The sequence below is a fragment of the Terrapene carolina genome, unplaced genomic scaffold, assembly GCF_002925995.2.
Source record: "Terrapene carolina triunguis isolate 2854851 unplaced genomic scaffold, T_m_triunguis-2.0 Scaffold395, whole genome shotgun sequence".
NCBI classification, from domain to species: Eukaryota; Metazoa; Chordata; order Testudines; family Emydidae; genus Terrapene; species Terrapene triunguis.
The window spans coordinates 278,427-300,756 of NW_020664746.1; the positions used below are offsets into that span (position 1 = coordinate 278,427).

General features: G+C 44.3%; 1 protein-coding gene across 2 annotated transcripts in view; it reads left to right on the top strand.

Moving 5' to 3' along the window:
- The window catches only part of NEURL1B (neuralized E3 ubiquitin protein ligase 1B), a 216,921-nt gene extending 194,858 nt beyond the window's left edge, over window positions 1-22,063 (top strand). For both annotated transcript variants that reach the window (XM_024199336.3, XM_024199337.3), the window contains exons 2-5: window positions 11,277-11,837; window positions 17,193-17,897; window positions 20,408-20,533; window positions 21,548-22,063. In XM_024199336.3, coding sequence (XP_024055104.2) covers window positions 11,277-11,837; window positions 17,193-17,897; window positions 20,408-20,533; window positions 21,548-21,792 — 1,637 coding nt within the window. In that variant the 3' untranslated portion in view covers window positions 21,793-22,063. The remainder of the gene's footprint in view (window positions 1-11,276; window positions 11,838-17,192; window positions 17,898-20,407; window positions 20,534-21,547) is intronic.
- The last annotated feature ends 267 nt before the right edge of the window (window positions 22,064-22,330 follow it).

Sequence of the window (22,330 nt, forward strand, 5' to 3'; positions counted from 1 at the left end):
AAAACTAATATGCCTTGTATATAAAGCATATTAATGAGTACATAGTCCAAAATTGCTGACCAGATTTATTTATAGTAAGATTAGCTGCCTGACTATTGTTAAGATGTTTTTCTTTAGCCCATAGCCAAAAGTTTCACTTTCATCCATTTTTGCATCCCTTATTTCATTACTTTCAAAACCCGGCAGACAGGCCATCTTTCAAAGCATTATAGTTCATGAGCTCATGAGCACGGCCTTCTGAAACAACACGAGCCAATGGACGTGGGTGTCAACAAAATGTGATAGATGATGACAAACTGAGCACTTTCCAAGGCTTCCATCTATCATGCAGCTGCTTTCATCGCTTGCACACAAAGAGACTCAAGAAGGCATTATCACGTGGACCCTGCCTTTTCTCCATCTCTCTCTCTGCCTCATTGATTCCAAGAATTTGCTACTAAAACGTACTCATTGACCAGACTGAGTGGGTGAGTTTTTCCATGTGTTTCCACTGAGTTCAATTTGTGCTTATTTATATTACAGTAGCCCCTTGAGGCCCCATTGTGCGAGGCACTGTGCAAACACATAGGAGAGGTAGTGTCTGCCCCAAAGAGCTTTCAGTCAGAACAGACAAAAGGTGGGAGGGGAAACTGGAGGCAAGGGTAGGTGAAGTCACGGAAGCAGGAGTAGAACTCACTCCTTCTGGTTCTCAGTCCTGTGCCCTGTTCCGAGACGATACTGCCTTCCCTCGTAGTCTGTCCCATATTTTGGAAATCCAGCCTCCCCACCTCAAAATCCTATGCTGGCTCACATTCTTTTCTTAACAGCTGAGCACATTTTTTTGGTTACCTCAGCTATGCAAAGCGATAACAAAAGTTTGACGAGTAAAGAATTTTCTCATCAGCTTCAGGACCAGGAAAATACCCATCAGCTACTTTGAGTTTAAATGAGATTTCACTTTCAGGTGACAAAACCGAAGTTGTTGCATTAAAAAAAATTATCTTGAAGAGTAGCTGGGGTTAGGGGCAAAACATATTGAGCTCAGAGTTGATTGTGGGGACTGGGGCAGAAGCAGAGGAAAACTATCCAATGTATTCTGCTGGTTATGCATGAAGACAAAGGGGTGCTCAGATCTAAGAGAGCAACAGAAAAACATAGGCTCTGAAGAATAAAGAAATGATTATACCTGTCAACATTATCCCAAATTATATAAGGCTCTGATTATTTTTGGAACAGTTTGAAGGTGTTTTTGCAGGTTTTCAAATGGGGAGGATGAAAATAACCCTAAAAATATGCAGCCATGCATTGACATCAAGACAAGAGATTGGTCCAGTGTGCATTTTAATGCAGAGTTCATCTATAGTTGTGTTAATTAATTTCTGAATAATCTCTCATGCAAGGGAACTGCATAATGCCAGCTTTATATGGTGTTCAGCAACAACCATGGCAGCCTTCTGCTCCTGGGGAGCATAGAGAGAGTTGGTGATATTTCGTGATACAGCAGGCTACACAGTCCTATGTTGATGATGAAGAAGCTACTTCTGGTTGGTGCCACTCTAGCTCCATTCAGGGTGGTGGGTCAGGGGCTACAAGGTCAGTTGCCATGTACAAAGAAGAGAGAAGGACTGTCCCCTCCTCCCCTCTCTTCCCCCAAAAGCAGGGCTATTTACGTAAAGCATCACAGCACTGGAATCTTGAAATAGGTCTCTGCCACACTGTGAATTTGGAGGTAGACTGGTTGTCCTAAATGCCTTGTGATATGTATGATCATCTGTAGTTCATGAAAGACTTCTTTGGTATGGCTGTTTTTCACCCTTGGAATAGCCGCCCTTTATTCATCATTTTCTGTCTTTCAGCTGCTGATGCTCTTGTGACCAAGGAATGTTCAGTTAACCATGATAACTTGGGCCTAGGGTTATTTTCCTTTCAAGGCATCCATTCTTTTGTGTACTGTTTTTTAATGATGCAGCTGAACTGTGCGTTTGTGTGAGCTCCTCATGCAGAGAAATTGTTTTAATTTTAGAGGAACAGCCATGTGCAAGTTTGTTACTTGAGGACACATCTGGAGATAGCAGACTAGACTGGTGTGGAAAAATAGCAAGTCTCAAGAGAAACTGCAGAAATATTCTTAATTGGTGGTATTCTACAGAAGTAGTTTTGCAAACGTTGCCGTTAGCAAATAGCCTTCTTTGCAAAGAGGAGAAACGTTTGGAAGACCAAGAAAAATTCGTTGTTGGCCTTTGACTTGAAGTAAGGCCATGTCTACACTAGCGAGCTTACAGCGGCACAGCTGTACCAATGCATGTAGCTGTTCTATGCCAACGGGAGAGAACTCCCCCGTCAGCATAATAAAACCACCTCAACGAGCAGCGGTAGCTATGTCAGTGGAGAAGCTCTCTTGCCGACGTGGCACTGTGTACACTACCACTTATGCCAGCCAAACTTATGTCGCTCAGGGATGTGAGTTTTTTCACATCCCGAGTGACATAAGTTTTGCCGACATAAGTGCTAGTGTAGACATGGCCTTATGTGTTCACTGCCAAAAAAGGGTATGTTTTTACAGTGAGAGAGAGAACTCAAATTAACCATCTCAATGTAAAATCCCAATGAAGACAAAGCACAGGCAGTTTTTGCCTTGATATTGCTTGTTGTGGTGAACCCTGTATTGCCCAGCTGGGATTTACCTTGACTAGTTACATTAAGGTAAAAACTATAGTTCATTGTCCCCACTAGGATAGCTATCTCATTGTAAAAATACAACTTTTTTGCAGTGACGACATCGTCAGTAAGGGTGTATGTGTGAGTGTGAAATAAGAATTTCAACACAATCGTACTAATTTTCATTAACCTTTGTGCTATGGTAGATGACTTCATCCCACATTTCTTAAAATTTCGTAAAGAAGGTCAGTCCCATAGCAAAAATTTCACATTTTCTGGGTTCCATTATGAATGCAGAAGCATCCCTTAAAGAGGTCACTTTGTCTCCTCGCATATATATTTATTTGCAAGAGCTGCACAGATTGTTTCCAAAACCACTCAACATTCCCTCGATTGTTTGGGTTGTAGTTTTTGTTACTAATGGGAAACTTGTCCTAGGTCAGTAGAATGGCTAGCAGACCCTTCAAACAAATCATGTCTTTGTTTTTTAGAAGAAATCATGTGAACTTCAGGTGATGCAAACCCACATGAATCGAAAATGAGGAAAACATTCACATGACCCTCTGCTCTCCAATGACCAAGTTTATACAGTTCTAGCTCTTACACTTCCAAAATGACTTACAAATTCAAAACTTCAATTATAATGATATTGCTGTGAGGAGTCCATACAGGCATATGTCAGTTTGCATCTAACCATGAACTTGTAGCTTTTTTTATTTTTTTCCCTATTCTTTTCTTTCTTTTAGTATTCTATGGCCAGCGTTACCAATGCAAAATCACTGTTTAAACCAATTTTACCCAATTAAAAGTGGCCCGATTTTTTTCCAGAGATGTTGAACACCCTCAATGGTAGTTGATATTATTAAGGAGCTGCAGCTCCTTAGCACCTCTAGAAATAAAGCCACACTCATTTAGGTCCCTAAACATAGATTTAGGGACCTAACTTTGGGAACTGAAGTTGCAAAAATTTGACTTAACCATGTGTTAAATATGTGAAATTAACACTTCCTCAGAGACTGCTGTCATGTTCCCTTTATTCTAAACATCGAAGCAGTGCACTAAAAAAAAATTATTGGAGATTGTATTCCTTGGTCTCAAAAGATTATATAATCAAGATTTAATAAATATTTAAATGAAGTTCTACTGCGTTTTATTAGAATGTTCTAAGCAGACATGAAATAAACAACAATAGAAAGCTTCCCTTCCACCCTAACGTAAGTTACAAGATGCATGTACGTACAGCAGCATCACATGTCCTTTGTTGGTGAATATTCTATGGTAGCAGGCATTGCCGGGTTGCTATGTTTTCATTGGACCGCAAAAATAAATCATGGCAGGATTTAGCCATCTGGGGCGAAAGGAGAGTTTCTATAATCTAGTTAACTTTTAAGGGGTGCGCTAAGCATTATTGTATTGTCACAACCTTCCAGTCTGTTGGGGTTTGTGAGGGATCCTAATAAGAGGCCACCGTAACATATTGTGCCATGCTCTTTGAAAACCTCCTTTATTATTAAACAGGGCTGTGGCAGCATTTGCCTAACAGTTTACTGTGAAAGGAAAAAGTTCTAACGTTTCTGATAAACCCATTTGATAAAGCTGTGCCCGTAAAGATAAGGTGGTGGTGATAGGCATGTTCCTGGTGTAGTAAGTATTAACGGACACGTTTCATGCTGCACTTCATACTCAGCTTTCATTCTCTGAGCACAATGGGAAGGCCAAACTTCACTCTCACAATGAGCTATTAGCCCCTTTAGCACCACTTACCAGGCTGGGCATTGTTAATAATCCAGCCATTCCCTTTTCTCCTGTGGTGTGTGCTGTGCTCGCTTCTGTGGGTATGCCACCAGCAATAAGAACCTGCTTTTGATCGCTGTTTTGCTTGTCTTGCAGTTACACAGTCAAAGGTGCATGCTTTGGACTTTCCCCAGCTAACCTACCTGGGGCAGGGACCATCTTTGTGTTCTGTGTTCGTACAGCGCCTAGCACAAGGGGGTCCTGGTCCATGACTGAGGCTCCTAGGTGCTCCGGCAATACAAATAATAATATAGGAGTAGTGCCTTACACAGCACCTCTGATTTCATTTCACCTCAGCGTTAAAGCATGACCTTGGTTATTCTCAGTCACTGGTACCCAGCAAGTCTAAGGTTAACTTTGATTTCCAGGACCTGCTTCTCTTCTTGCTCACTTTAGTGATTTCAGTGGAATTACTTCAGATGTCCTATAAGTGAAGGGAGAATCAGGCCTCAGGGCTTCAGGACAGCAGCAAATCATCAGGCCAGCCATCACCTTTGGTTTGTATAATGGACAGCAGCAGCTTTTCATAGAACAGGGGTCGGCAACCTTTCAGAAGCGGTGTGCCGAGTCTTCATTTATTCACTCTAATTTAAGGTTTCGTGTGCCGGTGATACATTTTAATGTTTTTTAGAAGGTCTCTCTCTATAAGTCTATATATTATATAACTAAACTAGTGTTGTATTGTAAAATAAACAAGGTTTTCAAAATGTTTAAGAAGCTTCATTTAAAATGAAATTAAAATGTTGATCTTACGCCACCGGCCCGCTCAGCCCGCTGCTGGTCTGGGGTTCTGTTCACCTAGGCCGGCAGCGGGCTGAGCGAGGCCTGCGGCCAGGACCCCGGCTGGCCACGGGCCGGCAGCCAGAACCCCAGACCAGCAGCGGGCTGTGTGGGGCCGGCGGCCAGGACCCCAGACCGGCAGTGGACTGAGCGGCTCAGCTCACTGCCGCTCAGGGGTTCCTGCCAGCTGGGATCCTGGCTGCCGGATCCACTCAGCCCGCTGCCAGTCTGGGGTCCCGGCCCTCCCCACATACAGTGGGTACCTACCTTCTCCCTGGTTCTGGCCATTCTCTTCCTCTCTCTGCACTGAGCTGAGGGTGGCAGTGCACTGAGCACAGGGCTGGGGGTGAAGGGTCGGGCCAGGAGCTAAAATGAGGGAGGGGGCTCAGGGTTGGGGCAGGAGGTTTGGGTGTGGGGCACTTACCTGGGCAGCTCCCATTTGATGCGAGGGGTGCAGATGGGAATGTGGGGGGGGGTGCAGGAGCTCCCGTTTGGTGCTCCGGGTGGGGATGTGGCAGGTGCATGGGGTGGGGAGGGGGGCTGGGGATGTGGGGCGGTGCAGGTGTCAGGGCAGAGGGGGGGCTGGGGATGTGTGTGGGTGCCAGAGTCAGGGCTAGGGTTGTGGGGGTGGGATAAAGGAGTCAAGCAGAGGGCTGGGTGTGTATGAGGGAGATACAGGGCTCAGGGCAGGGGTCTGGGGTGTATGCGGGGCTCAGGGCAGGGTGTGTGTGTGGGGGGGGTCAGGGCTCAGGGGAGAGGGCTGGGTGACTGCCCCCCTAAGAACTCTGAACCCCCCAGCTCCTTGTCCCCTGACCACCCCCTCCAGAGACTCCACACCCTAACTGCCCCCCCAGGACCCTCCTTGCTCCCTGTCCCCTGACTGCCCTGACCCCTATTCACCCCCCGCCCCCTGACAGACCCCGGGACTCCCATGCCCCATCCAACCCCCCCTGCTCCCTGACTGCCCCCTCCAGAGACCCCCCCCATCCAACCCACCCCGTCCCCTGACTGCCCCCACGCCCACCCCTTATCCAACCCCCCCGGCCCCCTTACCATGAGGCTCCACGCAGAGCCTGATAAGCTGCCCCGCGGGAGCGCGCAGCCTCGGCCCCCAGAGCTCTGCACGTGCGGCGGCAGGGCTCCGGGTGAGTGAGGAGCGTCTTTCCCTCCCTGTGGAGCCAAACACTGCCCGCGGGAGCGCGCAGCCCCTACCCCCAGAGCGCTGCGCGCGGCGGCAGAGCTCCAGGGGAGGGGAGAAGGTGCGGGAGGGGCCGGCAGCTTGCTGCGCTCCGGCCCAGGAGCGCGGACCCCACGGCTTGCCATGCCGGGAAGGAGAGTGGGGTCATTTGCCCACCCCATGCGCACAGCTATGCTTCTGCTCCCTGCCCCCGCGGGGGGAGCGGAGGGCAGAGGAGAGCAGGCCGGGCTGGGCAGGATTTTTAATGGCACGCTGGAGTCCCGGCAGGCTCCAGCGTGCCATTAAAAATCGGCTCGCGTGCCGTCTTTGGCACGTGTGCCATAGATTGCCGACCCCTGTCATAGAACAATACAACAATACGAGTGGTGGTGAAGGTGTGGTTGTGGTCTGTTAGAATCCCCAGTGTGCTGCATAAATGAGCTAGAAGGGTTTTATTTTTCAGATTAAAACGATGAGAAATATATGGAAATTGCCCTGTTTGTCCGCACTATGTGTTTGAAATACAAAATGTGTCTTGATTATAATACCTCTCTAAAGGTCAATATAACTTAAGAAATAAATTTACTAGACTTTTGAAAATAGGCTGAGGTTTTAGATGTGGTATGAGTACATATTGACTTGCTGTAGAGTACGTGGGTCTCTGTTAGAGAAGTTTAATTTTGCTTTAGCCCAGTTTATGTAGCTCTGCAGAATAGGTTCATGGAAATACTGAATTAAAGTCAGATACCATTTCTTGCTGTGTATTTTCAGTGAGAAAATGTCTACCTACAAATTATTTTTTCTTAATTTCAGTTTGCTTTGATTTGCCTAGTTTATTTCCATGTTCCCTGAAGCCCTCTGTACTACTGTAAAACCTTCAGAGTGTTCAAGAGACTAATGTTGTCAGTGTCATGATGTTGATTAGTTCAACTGAGAAGAAAGAGAATGGCAAGCTTTATAATGCAGAGAGGGGGCAGATTGGGTTTTGTGGGCCTTTTGCATACCTTAATCTATTTTAAGAACATATATGTATATTTAAGAATGTACCATTACCATGGTACCTGAGTGCACTGAGTACCTCACAGTCTTTATTCATTCTCACAACAGATAGGAAGATGCTATTATCCCAACTTTGCAGATCGGGAACTGAGGCACAGAGACTAAAAAGTGACTTGCTCCAGGTCACATGGGAGATCTCTGGTGGTGCAGGAAACTCAACCTCGTTCTTCCAGGTGCTAAGCTAGTGCTGTAAGCAAGCCTTGTTATTTACTCTAAGGCTTTTATTCTAGAATGAAAATGTGAAAGCTGCAATGAGATGCTGCATAGGACTATAATGTAATTGCAAACACTGATAGTTTTCCACCAACTCGATGTTTCTTGATGTCAGGTATAGAAAGAGGAGGCAAGGGTGGCGTATGTTTTAGAGAAGTAATACAAGTTATAAACTGAGAAAAAGCAACAAAAAATGAGCAATACTGTGTGAGCAATGCCTTTTCTGGCTCTCAGGGTAAATGGAGTTTTATTCAAAATGGAACCAACAGGTGTTCATGTTAGGAGAGAATGGCATTTTAAATAAATTATCCATTCATTTCCTCTGGAGAGTTTCCTATTGTGTGGTCACAATGTGCTTTCCTGTTTTTAAAAAACAACTTAAAACAAAAAATAAAACCCTAGCCTATGGCCTGTGGCAGGATGGAATGAGAGAAGTGTTTGAAGTGGGGGGATTTGTAATTGCTTTTCCATCCTTTGCACTGACATAACTGACACTCCCCTTTCATTCTGTTGCTGCTTTTGAAAGTTGTCTGATAAGTACATGTGGAGAAAATACTGTAAGATAACTCACATAAAAATGCTGTTCTAGTTCTCAGTTTCTATGTGTGTTTCCTTTGTTCACCAACTCTGTGCACTAGGAAAGCTGATGTTAAAGTTTTTGCAAAAACCTGTGGATTTTTGTGATGCTAGAAAGGAGTAGGTGAACAAAGTAAACCTAAATTGAGGACAGTATACTGTTTCCCTCCTGGATTTTATTTTCAATCATTTGGAAAATACAGATCAGAGGATTAAAGACTATATTTAACATTAGTTTTGAAAATGTTTTTGCCAAGCTCAAGGTGGGGTGGTACCTGTTGAGGCTGATTGATTGCATTGTTGCTCCAAGTCACATTTTGAAGTTGGTAAATGTCCAACTCCAGCTTCTTAGTAAGAATGTTAAAGTTATCTGACCGCCGTTGGTAGCTGCATTTTTACACGCTAGCTGCTGGTCTGTGAATGTTTGTATCAGTGTCCCTCACTTTGCTGAAGGAACCAAAATCACATTCTCTCTGCAGCAAAATAGTTTGTTTAGAACATTTGGCTCTGCACGCATGGAGCGCCACCCACGTTACAACAGTTGGATCAGTGCCAGAAGCAGCTGTCTTATGTATCTGGGCTTTTAAGGAGGAACGAAATAAAATTCTTCATTGGTGAGTGCAACTTAAAATCCTCAAGGGACCGAGCTGCTGTCCTTACACAAAATTCCCCTTGGAGCATTGTCTGAGTATGTATTACAGCATCTGACTTCATAGGAGATTAAAGAATTTGGTACGTCCTATACGCAAGCCAAGAACTCAGCCCGTTTTAAGCATGGCACTGTGAAAGGTTTATCCTCTGTACACCAATGGGCATAACTGATAACAGATTGCAGCCAGGGGGGCAAGGTGCACACACATATCAAATGGATTTAAAACAGTATGTGTTGCATTTTTTACTCTTGATCTCACTTGAGGGCCTCATCCTAGTCTCACGGATGCTAATGGCAAAACTCCTATTGACTTCAATGGGAAACATCTTGCCAGGAACACCTGAGTGTGTGTCCAGTCCCGTAAATTCACAGGTTAGTAGTAATTGGAGCACAGGGGATTTGACGGGCATTCTTTATAGTGCAGCAGTTGCCACATGCAGTACCCCACTGAAGAAAACACAATAACCAGAAACCACTCTGTTTATCTGTTGGTTCTGGGCCTCTGATCTTTAATATTTAGGACTCTCTTCGTGGAAATGGCAGGAGCTGAACTGATTCCTCATGAGCTATAATCCTGTTTTCTGATATTCGCTCTTGTCCTTTTTCTTCCATCCAAGCCTTTTGCTTCCCTGGACTGTCAAGCTGTTGTTGTATAGAGCACGGGTTCGTTCAAAAACCAAGTGAAAGTACGGGGCTGTCATGGCAGTGCCCATTATATTTTCACTTGCAAAAAGGTGTCATGATTGCAGATCTCCTGCCAGCTCTTCCAAATTGAGTTTTTAGTATCATCTGATGTTCTCTTGAAAACAAAGGACTCCATTAGCGAGTGCTTCCCATGACACCCTTCCTGACACCAGGAGAAGCCATAGCTTACGCCCAGGGAGGAAACAGCTTGAGGGAAAGTCCAATTAAAAAAAAAAAAAAAAAAGTCACATATGGCAAAATATTTCAAAATCAATGTGTTTGTAGGTTTTATATTTAATATAGCTGGCACCGAACATTCAGAAATTTTTCCTTCAATTTCCTTTTTGTGTCTGATTTTGTATCTTTTAAAAAGGTGTATGAAATATTGGTTACATTTACAACCAGAACCAAAAGGAGGGGGAGATGGGAAGAACGGATGATCCTGTAGTTAGCTTTTCTGTTCTTCTTCTTTATTCTTTATTGGTAGAGTGACCAGATGTCCCGATTTTATAGGGACAGTCCCAATTTGGGGGTCTTTTTCTTATATAGGCTCCTATTACCCCCCACCCCCGTCCCGATTTTTCACACTTGCTGTCTGGTCACCCTATTTATTGGTATTGTGGTAACACCCAGGAGCCCAGTCATGGACCAGGATCCCACTGTGCTAGGTGCTGTACAAATGCAGAACAAAAAGACAGTCCCTGCCCCCCAAATCTTGCAGTTGAGGCTCAAGACTGGAAGCAAAATTTATGTTCTATTCCCATCTCTGTCCCGGACTCACTGTGTAATCTGCACTTCGTGCCTGAACAGGCTCTCATTGAAATCAATGTCAAAATTCCCAGGGACTAAAATGGTGCAGGATCAAGCCCACAAACTCTGGGCCTCCATTCACCTATCTGTAAAATGTGGGTGATGATACTTCCTTACCACGTGGGGGTTCTATGAGGCTAACAAGAACAATTATTGCTCGTAAAGCACTTAGAGATTTTCAAATGGGGGAGGTGCGGCATCAGTGCAATGTCTCATGATTGTTTTGTTGTTCTGTGAAAGACACTTTGGCTCCTTTATGTGCCAGTGGCATCTGAGGTCTGAATCTAGATATGGTTTCAAGCAGAGCTTTTAACATTTTCGAAAAACGCTAGGCTGATGTGATGCTCCAGATTCTAAATACCTTGGTTTGTTTTTCAAAAGGTACAACTCCGTTTCTAAGAAACTGTGTGTGTGAGTGTCCCATGGAAATCAATACTTTGTGCACCCCCTCCACGAGCCCTGAGCCTAACAAACATTATTCCTTAAGGCAGTGCAGATCAGCTGAGGGGCTGGCTATGTGTTAATTGGCGCTCGGTTAGACACTCAGCCAAAGGTCCTGCTGTTTTCCAAATGGAATAGGACAAATCTAGTAGGAATACGAGAATGTTATTTTTTAAGCTTCCAAAGGTGTAAAACCAAATTTGCTCAAATGCAGGTTGCCAGGAGTCAGATTTGCATTAAATTTGCATAAAGTTGGACACTTAACTTGCAGAAAGTAGAGCCAGGGGCAGCTGGGAGTGCAGCATTTTAAGCCCAGAAACTACAAATCCCCCAGCATGCAATGCTCCATTTTAATGTGAGCGTAAAGCCACTCACCTAGTTTCACAAACTGAACAAATGCAGGTTACTCAGGCTAAATGTGCCTAACCATGCCGTTATTGTTTCCTTTTGCAGACACAAGTCACCAGGCTCGCTCTGTGTCCAGCAGACCTTACTACACGTTGCCCAACAGCAGCCATGGAAGGCGTTCTGTCCTCACCATTGCGGAGCCCCCGCGTTTCCACTCCCAAGCCAAGGGCAAGAACGTCCGTCTGGATGCCCACTCCCGCAAGGCCACCCGGAGGAATAGCTTCTGCAATGGGGTCACTTTCACCAACCGGCCCATCCACCTCTATGAGAAGGTGCGGCTCAAGCTGGTGGCCGTGCACCATGGGTGGAGTGGGGCACTTCGCTTTGGCTTCACCATCCACGATCCATCACAGATGAGCTCTGATGACATCCCAAAGTATGCCTGCCCCGACTTGGTGACTCGACCTGGATTCTGGGCTAAAGCTTTGCCAGAGAGGTTCGCACTGAGGGACAATATCCTAGGATTCTGGGTCGACCGCCATGGGAGAGTCTTCTATAGTATTAACGATGAGGAGCCAATATTGTTTCACTGTGGCATTAAGGTCTCTGGGCCTCTCTGGGGGCTGATAGATGTCTATGGAATTACCCATGAAGTGCAAATACTAGGTGAGTGTACTTTCTCTGCATGGGCTTGCTCTATGGATCATGCTTTCTGTAAAGCCAGCTGCATCTTCATTGAGGAAGCAAACATGGAACATCTTACCTGATGTTCCTAAAAACAGGCTTAAGCATGAACAATTCGGACTGGCACCGTGAACATTTCAGTATTGCCAGCAGCAGGGATCCAGGGAGCTCCCTGATTCTTAAAAGTTAGTGATTGGAAACTCTCATGAATCCTATACAGTCCATCCCCTTGCCAGTGTAATGTAGCTCCCTAAAGTATATTTTCCAGTGCTCTGTCCACTCTGGTTCTAAACCTCTCGAGTAATGGCGTGTCCAGTGTTTCTCTTGAGAAGCTCTTCCGCAATCTAATAGATGTCACTGCTTATTCCTTAATTTCTTTTCCCCCCGATTCCCAGCCTCAATTTCCATTTTGGTAGTTTAATCCCATCATCCATAGATTTCACAGATTTTAAGGCCAGAAGTGACCATTGTGACCACATAGTCTCACCTTCTGCCTAACACAGGGCAAAGAACCCTACCCTATAATTTCTGCAGCAAGCCCGTAACTTTTGTTTGAGCTATAGCTTATCTTTTAGAAAGACACCCAGTCTCTAGTTAAAGACTTGAGATGATTCACTACATCTCTAGGTAAGTTGTTCCTATGATTAATTAACCTGATGGTTAAGATGCATTGTTTTATTTTTAGTCTAGCTTCAGCTACCAACCACTTTATCTTCTTGTTCCTTCTTCTGTTAGATGAGCATTCACTACAATCAAAAATCCCTTCCTCATGTAGGTACTTGTAGAATGTAATCAAGTCACCTCTACACCTTCACTTGGATATGTTAAACTTCTTTAGTCTCTTGCGATAAGACGTGTTTTTCAGACCTCGAATCATTCTTGTAGCTCTTTTCTGAAACATTTCCAATTTTTAAATCCTTTTTTTTTAAGTATGAACATCAGAATTGGACACAGAATTCCCACAGATGCAATGCACTGGGAGCTCATGTTCAGTTGGTTATCTGCCATGACCCCTAAGTCCTTTTCAGATTCTCTGCTTTCTAGAATACAGCCCCCATCTTATCAGTGTCACCCACATTCTTTGTTCCTACGTGTCTCACCTTGCATCTGGCTGTGTTGTAATCATTCTTTGTGCCATGCTAAACTGCATTTCCTCTGTGGAGTATAGACCTTTACAAATATATATTGATGGTGATCATGTTCCTTAGTAAACAGTCAACCTCTAGTCAAATAAAACACACATAGTTTTATTCATCTTTCCTTCAACTCCTTTAAACATTTAGTTTCAAGCTTGCATTTCCTTTAGAAATTTTGATTTTTAACTTCTCTTTACAGTCACAATTCTGGTTCTTAGCCAGTCCATGACTGCTTTGTACTCAATCCATACAGGGTCCTAGTAAAATTTTTATTATCCCTTCCGTTTATTTGCTCATTGTGTCTTGCAGCACATCTCACTAGCGGGTTTCTCTTGATTACACTAGGCCAGGAAAACAAAAATATTTATTTTAAGTGTGCTCGGTTATGTTGCACTGGAGTGAAATAGGATTCTGCTTTGGAGCAGGGTACATCGGTGACTGAAGAGACAAAGTCAATTGAATCAGGCTTCCTCTGTTCCTGTTTCAGATACCCAATCGTAGTGGTCCAGTGAAATGCTATGACTCATCTTCCAAGCGTGTCCTATTCCCCTTCCCCAGCCCCTGTGTCTGAGGCTGCAGTTTATATATTTTATCTCCTATCAGGGCCACTTAGAGCCTCTCACGTTACATTCCAGTGCTATCAAAGGGTTTTTTAGAAATCACAGCACCTAAACACAAGAGAGGCCAGCTTCCACGCTTATCAGCCAGGGGACAGCAGTGTCGTCATTTTCTTTCTAAGAGTTTGGAAACCTTTTCTAAGCTTTGGGTCCCTTCCCTCCCTCCTCCCTCCCCCCACTAAACTCTTCCGTTTAGACAAGAGATTTAAGGTCGTGTTTCTCTTGACATAGCCTTTTGTCCTCCTGTATTACAGGTGATATAACTTTTGGCTCAGTCAGTCTACCTAGATTTACAGCTCAACAGACTGTGCTTGCAAGCCGGAGCTGACTTATCTTTGCTCGTATAAACAAGGCCATTACCATACATTTACAAGGCACTGGGCATGGTGGTACTGCAGTGATGTAATCTGCCAGTTAAGTGTTCTAAGAACATTAATATAAAACTTGCATGATTCCCAGGTGCTGCTGGGCTATCTGCAATAGCGTATTATATCTCACCCTGACGTGTGGTACCAAAAAGCTGACCTTAACCAAGTCACTGAGTTTGTCAGTGACTTCAGATTTGGTTTGCAAGGGAGGCTTTTGAGTTTTGTCACTTTCAGTGGACGCAATTGCAAAAGAGGATTTGGTTGTTTTAAGCAGACTCTTAAATGAAGCTCCATAGAAGTGATGCATGTAACGTTTGTGGGGTTTTTGAAAAAGATATTCAAGATTCAAGTGAATTTTGGGGTCGTATTTCAAAACTAGCACGCACCAAAACTGAAGTTCAGTTAAAATCTACAAACAATCTCTTTCCCCACCACAAACCCCTTCCCTACTGATCAGCTGATTTAATCCGAATATCCACAGCTTTTATTTTTTCTAAGAAGGTGCCTCTGATGTATCAAATGGGCATCAGATCAAATATTTTAGATTTGGCCAAAGTGATTAGACCACCAGATATTCAGCGATGACCGAGATCCTTTTTGATATGGTACTTGCTATATTACAGCAAATAATGCTAAACTATAAACAGCACTTTACACAGTGCTACTGCATGCTCTGATTGCCTGAAACATGTTAAGCATTATTATTCAGTTATCCCTTAATTGTAGCTACTATCCACTGTAGCACTCTAATATTATATTGGACAACAAATCTATTTAACCACTGAGAGGTTTTTGTTTTTTTTTTCTCATTGTCCGTGTTGCTTTTTAAATTGTCAGCGGTAGTTCTAGTTCTAGTTAGAAAAACAAAACCCTTTACTCTTGTCATAGTATGTTTTGTTCACTAGTTCGATCCTGCAGTGGTGTAGTGGACAGAACAAAGGACCAGGAATCGGGACTCCTCTGTCCTGATCTTCAAAATGCCGAGTGCCCCACAAATCCCCTTGAAGTCGATGGGAGCTGTAGACATTCCAGATCTTAGAAAAGCAGACCACTAAGCAATGTTCTCAGTTCTCGCCCTGACTCACTAGGTGATGATGGGTAAACTGAGTTTCATTTGGAGCAGGGGCTGATCAGCACCTGTGAAATTCAGGCCTTTAATTTCTGTGCCTCAGTTTCCTCCTTTGTAAAATAGGAATAACTACCTCTCGGGGGCTTGGAGGTTACGTGCAATGTTTTGAGATCCTCAGACTAAAGGTGCTGTAGAATGCAGCGTGGAATTTCTAATTCATGACCATTTATTAATATGACAAAAGCCTATGATGGCCTATGCACATTATTGTGACTTCACTGCCAAGTTGTCTGAATTAGTCTGTCCCTTCTGCTCATTTGGTCTCTGCACATTGGGAAATGTCACAGAGAGGGACTGGACAGAGGGATTTGCTTTGGGTTTAAGCGTTTTTCTCCTCCTCAATTCTTCCCATTATAAAAAGCCCCTCTTTAAGGCCTCTCTGAACACACACAGACAGTAAATGAAGGTTTCAGATGCCAAAGGGACAATTGTGAGAAGTTTCTTTATTCCAGTCTTACTTGTCGGCTTGGTTTACATGCTACGGTGTTTCTTTAAAAAGCAACAGAGTCCTGTGGCACCTTATAGACTAACAAACGTATTGGAGCATAAGCTTTCGTGGGTGAATACCCATTTAGTCAGATGCTTTTTACAGATCCAGACTAACACGGCTACCCCTCTGGTGTTTCTTTAGTTTGGCTCTTTTGGTCTGTTAACTAGGCATGCCAGTCTGACTGGATTTCCATTCTAAAACTGCAGGAATGGGAAAAGCTGGGAATGTAGCCCAAATATAGCAGCACTGTAGCCCTTACATAGAATGCATCCTTCAGTGTTGGTATCATGAAGCTCTGAAGTGTCCTTCATCCTGTATCTGAGCTCTACTTATCGCCAGATTCCCTGTCCTTTCTGGAAGTAGCTGGTCCAGCCATTAAGATTACGCTTGAGGCTTTGCTGCTTGGCCACTCAAAGAAATCATGCATCTAAGCCGAGGCATCCTGTCCTTTCCAACCACTGAACTGGCTCGTGTGTTTGCCTTCTTTGGTAAAAATCCAATAGATCTTCTCCCATAAGTAGCAGACAGCACGGATGATGCTGATGCTTTTCCATCTTTGAGAATGAATTGAATCATGGTTTGCTCACTCTGTCTTGATGCCTTATGCGTTGGATTTAGTCTGGGTTTTAATATAATTGCCTAAGAAGTAAATACACAGGCAGCAGGGAGTTGCGTATGGTTGAAGTGCACATTCGATTTGTGAGACTTGAGCTTCTGTGATTTCACCCTGCTTTGTAAGAGGACTTTTTTAAAATCAAAATAATTTCCTCCCGTTTTAAATCTATATATTAGATGTAGTTTTCATGACCAGCTCTTGACAGGAATCAACGCACAATATCAACTTTGAACATTATCTCGGTCTTAATGTTTCTGAGTCATAAACATCTGTTATAGTCAGTCTCTTGATGAGACAGTAGCAAATGGGAAGTGGTCTTCTGACCGAGCTTGTGACTTGCTCATGTGTTTCAAAGCACAGTGACCTCTTCGTTAAAGTGAACACGTTTCTTTTTTTAAAAAAATACTTTTTTGTGTGTAATTTGTCTGCGTTCACATGTATTTTCCATAGTTATGAAATGAACTGTAAAATTAATATATTATGCTTGCATTACCTTTCCCATCACCCTTATGTGAATACAGGGTGGCGGGGGGGGAGTTTGGGATGGGGGGGCAGGGTTATTGGGACATTTCTCATTAAAGCAGATAGAACTGGAGAATGATATTGTATGGAGTGGTTTCAAGCCTTTATACCCCTCCCTGATCGCAACCACCTGTCTAGTTCACTGTGTTTCACCCTGTTTTTACCAGTATAAGCACTTTTCACTTCAATGAATAAGATTTATAGCACTTGCTACTCTTGAGATACCCAGGGATGCAGCCATACAGCTGACATCTGATTTCCATCATTGATGGTGGTTGCAGATAAGTTTCTCTAACATACGCCATCAAAAATCAGTGGCTGAACACCATTCACTTTCTCACTGATGGTCAGTGGGCAGAGGTCTGCAGGAGAGCTAAATATAGCTGACCTGTAGGGGAGGTTGGGGGTGGGGGGAGGTACTTGAATCTAATGCAACTTGTTCTCATAATTGTCTCACAGATAGCATGTTTGCAGAGACCATGACCTCCGCCCACCTCAGTGCACGATTGAGCACTTGCCTTCCTCAGAGCAGTCACGATTCCGCCAACTTCAATAACAATGAACTGGAGAACAACCAAGTGGTGGCCAAAATTGCTAATCTAAATTTGAGTCGGGTGCCAGGGCTTTCGATGGATAACCACACAATCCCCTGTTGCCCAAACAGGCGGCAGCGTGCCCAGGGTGTGCCTGCCTTTCTGGATACGGATCTGCATTTCCACTCCACCCGCGGGCCTGATGTTACCTTTTCTCAGGACCGCATGGTGGCGTGCACCAATTGGCAAGAAAGCAATAGGACTTTGGTGTTTTCTGACCGGCCTTTGCACATTGGTGAAAGCCTCTTTGTGGAAATAGGACTCCTAGGGTTGCCATATCATGGGGCCCTTTCGTTTGGCATCACTTCTTGTGATCCAGGTACTTTACGGACAAATGAGCTCCCAGCGGATCCGGACTTTCTCTTGGACCGCAAGGAGTACTGGGTGGTTTACCGAGCATTCCCAGTCTTCAGCAGCGGCGACATCCTCAGCTTGATGGTCTTGCCAAATGGAGAAGTGCACCATGGGATGAACGGAGTCAACCGAGGGATGCTTATGTGCGTGGACACCTCACAGTCTCTCTGGGTGTTTTTCACAATTCATGGTGTAATCAACCAGCTCAAAATATTAGGTAAGTGCAGCCTAAAAGTAATGTGAAGGGGCATGTGTCTTGTGAAATTTCACCAGATTGTGAGCCCCTCATTCGCACTGGTGACATTGGCTTCAATAGCAATGCTCCTGTGAGGAGGTGAGCACCACTGTGAATAAGCAGTTCACAATCTGGTCCCTAGTGAGGGTGGTCAGCTCTATCAAGCATGTAATAAAATGGGTGCTTGTGTTTATAAACAGAAAGAAATAACATAGGTATATCCTTCACATGTAAGGTCATTGGATGAGACTTATGGTTTTACATGGGCTAATGCTAAGCTGTTTTGTATTTTAATACTTTTCACAAGAGAATCTTTATGAACCCACTAGTCCTGCCGACGGGTATTAAACTCCGAACTCACTAGCACAGATTATTTTTATAAATCAACAGTGGTTTTAATCTATATCGCACTGTTAGATGGTATTTCCCCAAACACTGCAGTAACTCATTATCAGATGTCACACTTTAGACCATTGCTGTAGAATACAGCTGTGCTCTTTAAAAAGGAAAGAGTGCTTTGGAGGTCACATCTTTCTGCTCCATCTAGAAGCAATTCGCTCAGTTAAATTGAGGCTCTTTCTAACTGTCAGCACTGCAAACTTACTCTTTCCTCTGCATATCTAGCTCTGCTATTTCTTCTGTGTGCCCTGGGTCATCAACAGCAACAGTGTTTCTTGAGCTGGAACTTTAAGTGGCAGTTTCAGTTTGGATGCATGAAGCAGAAAAAAATGACTACTGCTGCTTATTCTCCAGCTAGAGCAGGTGCCTCTAAGGGTACGTCTACACTGTAGTCTTAGCCTGTGCTCCTACCTATGTTTTTGCCCACCCCCACCATCCAGACATAAAATCTTGAAGCACATGTTTGTTTATGTTTTGAACCCATGCTTGCTTGCAAGGCTGTGGGGTGGGTTAAAGCCCAAGCTATATTTTAGTTTGGGCTGGAACCCACCCACTTTGCAGTACAGTTTGAGGCAAGATCACTTGAGTGCTGATAGTCCTCCAAGACCCTTCCCACAGTTCCCTTTGTGAGACAGACAGGTTCTCCTGCAATTGATCCAGTTGACTGGGAAAAACAACAAGGAGTCTGGTGGCACCTTAAAGACTAACAGATTTATTTGGGCATAAGCTTTGCTATGCTATGCATCCGAAGAAGTGAGGTTTTTACCCACGAAAGCTTATGCCCAAATAAATCTGTTAGTCTTTAAGCTGCCACCAGACTCCTTGTTGTTTTTGTAGATACAGACTAACACGGCTACCCCCTGATACTTGACTGGGAAAGAATCCTAGAGCATCTCAGCACAAAGCACCCTGAGATATGCCCCTAAACACACACGAGCCAGTGAAGAAATAGTTTGGACACAGTAACGGGGTAAGGCTTTGAGTGAGGATGCTCATATTATGGTTAGGCGAACCTGAGTGCGAGTCGCACAGAACCAGGTATCAATCACTCAGGCTAAGAGTGCAGTGTAGACATAGCCTAATACGTCACCATGATTTCATTTGTTATTTCTAAGTTACACCAGCTTGTACCTAAAGAGAATCAAGCCTTTTCTCTAAGTAAATATTACCTTGGTAAAAAATGTTTATATGCATTTTTAGTAACCCAAGTGCTCAGTTTCACCCTCAGATATATATGTGCATGCAGCTTCTGGTAGCTTCACTGGGAATGATCTGTGAGCACACAATTTGGCCTGTAAATATTCAGCTTAGAAGCACAGAATAGTCAAAGTTGCACAAGACCTCAAGTGAGTCATTATCAGGACACGGTTAATTCAATTCTCTACAGTATCTGATGGAGAATTCTCAAGCTTTTCTTCCATTGACATGATGCAAAATGTTCCTAGCTGAACAGCAATATCCCCTGTTGCCCTAAGCAGACTAATTATTTTAAACTTAAGTGGAAATAACACATCCCAGTCGCTCCATGTATTGGACTGCATTTTGATTATTATCCTAAAGCACCTTCCATTTAAAAATCTCAGAGCTGTAGCTCTTTAAACTTTCGCTTAGTCTGTGTTGGATGTAGCTTTAAAGATTTTCTTCTCAACTCCCCAGTTGATGGGGCTGGCTGCCTTTGCAGACATAGGTTCATGTCAGGCAACCAGCCACTGGCTGCTTAGTTGTCTTTGCTTGAAAAGATGTTCATATTAAAGTAAATAGGGAGATAATCGCAGCCTCCTGTCTCAGACAGGTGTTCCTAGTCAGATCAGGCGGGTAGCAGACAGGCTGAATGAACTGGGAACAAGCACTGTCCTCAGCAGCACGTCCAGCACACTCTGGGCCAAGACAGAGGTTCATCTTTTAAAAAAAATAAAATTAGAATTGCTAAGTAATAACCCTGAACTCAGAAACTGAGTTTATTTCTTTACAAAGCGTGATCTACCGCATAGCACATAGGGAAGCAGAGATGCTGCTGTTCAGGTTACTTAGCACTGATGATGCTTGGGAGGTCCATTCTACCTGTAACTGACTGAACTCTGTTGTACTTGCAGGCACTGTCCAGTCCAGTCCTGGAACTGTCTCTCCCTCAGGATCCCCTGGAGGCTCACAGTATGACAGTGACTCAGATATGGCCTTCAGCGTGAATAGGTCCTCGTCTGCTTCAGAGTCATCACTAGGTAAGGGAGGCCTTTGCGGTGCGCCCCTGCAGCTTGGAAGACATGTGGTCAGCGTCCTGGTCAGGAAACAAACAACAAAAACCCAGCAGCTTTTCTTGCCTACCTTAGTTAGAATTGTTGCTATCTGCATGGCGTATGGAAATCCAGCATCCAGACATAGGAGCCTGGATTTCCCAAGGCAGCTCATTGGTGTAATATGCATTAGTGCTAATGTCTGACAGCCTAGAGGGTAATAAAGGGATAAGGGCAAGATTCTGAGACCATGTACAAAATAGCAGGAGCCTGTATTTTCAGGACAGTGCAGTTCAGTGGGACTGGGAGCCAGGAAGTTCTGATCCGACATCTCCAGTATGTTCTCTGTGGCCCCATAAACCATTTAAATTCTTCTGGTTTCCTCTACTATGTACAGAAATATACCTTCTTGTCCACCTCCCAGGGTGAGGATCAGTCACTGTGTGGCTAGCACTTTACACCCTGAAAACACTGCACAAAGTGCTATTGTCTTGAGCTCAGGCAGATTCCCAAGAATTTCTCATCTTGTAATATAACTGGCAAATACTTGTGGCTCGAAGTACAGTGTTGCATTCCCAGCCAGAAATGCCACTATTATAATACGTCTCATCGCTGCATGAGAGTTGACTCTTAGCCAGGTTCCATAGGGCCTTCTGAAAGACCAGGGTGCTGTGCACCAACCCAGATGTACAGTCCTGTGAATGTAATGCTTCGCTCTTAAGGGCAAGGGAAACATGCAGCTGTTTAAAATTCATGCCAGGCTGTGAATGGACACACACGCTGTGCTTGTAACCAGATGTGTAAACCAGAATCTGACTCATTTGAACACGTAATACAGGGCTGATACAATAGGATTTAAGGATGGAGGTTGAGGGAAATACCTAGGAAAAATGATTAAAGTGGATGTGTGGCTAATAATACAATATAACTATCAAACCCTCTTGTTTGATCCATTCTTGCTATTGAGTAACATTTCTTTTTCTCCCGCCCTCTCCTTTGCAGTGACTGCTCCAAGTTCCCCTCTGAGCCCCCCCGTCTCTCCCGTCTTTCCCCCTCCAGAGGCCTCGAGCAGCCAGAATGGGGAGTGCACTGTCTGCTTCGACAGTGAAGTGGACACTGTGATCTACACCTGCGGACACATGTGCCTGTGCAACACCTGTGGTCTTAAGCTGAAGAAGCAACTCAATGCCTGCTGCCCAATCTGCCGACGAGTCATCAAAGATGTGATTAAAATATACCGCCCTTGATCTCGCCCTCCCTCGGCGTGGGAGGAAAGAACTCTGCTAGCCGTAACCATGCCTTTCCGTCCCTGCTTATGGGTTATCATGCTGGTCGGTCGTTACCAAGTGGCTCATTGTCTGTGTTTCCATATTTGACTGGTAGAACAAATCAGGGATATAACTGAGCGGAGGAGCTCTCTGGTCTGACTGGGGCCTGAAACTAAGGCTTCCAAGTAGGCAGGGCTTCAAAATGATGCTGCTCTATGAAGCCAGCCAGCAAATCGCTGTTGTGGGCCCCTGCAAAAGAGAAATTTATTGTGCAGTGGCTTTTGGGGGGGGGGTATGCTGGTGCAGGGAGGGAGTTTATTAATCTTTGAGGTGTCACCTGGGTCAGGAGTTCCCGCTTTCACACCCAGGGAGTGAAAACTTAAACTGCCCCTGGGGATAGTGCTTGTCCAGACAGCACCGTGTGATGGAACAGAGTCAGAATCAGCCCTAGGATCGTAGCTAAAGGTGGAACTGAATGCTTTTTATATCGTAAAAAGAATAAAAATATTAAATTCCA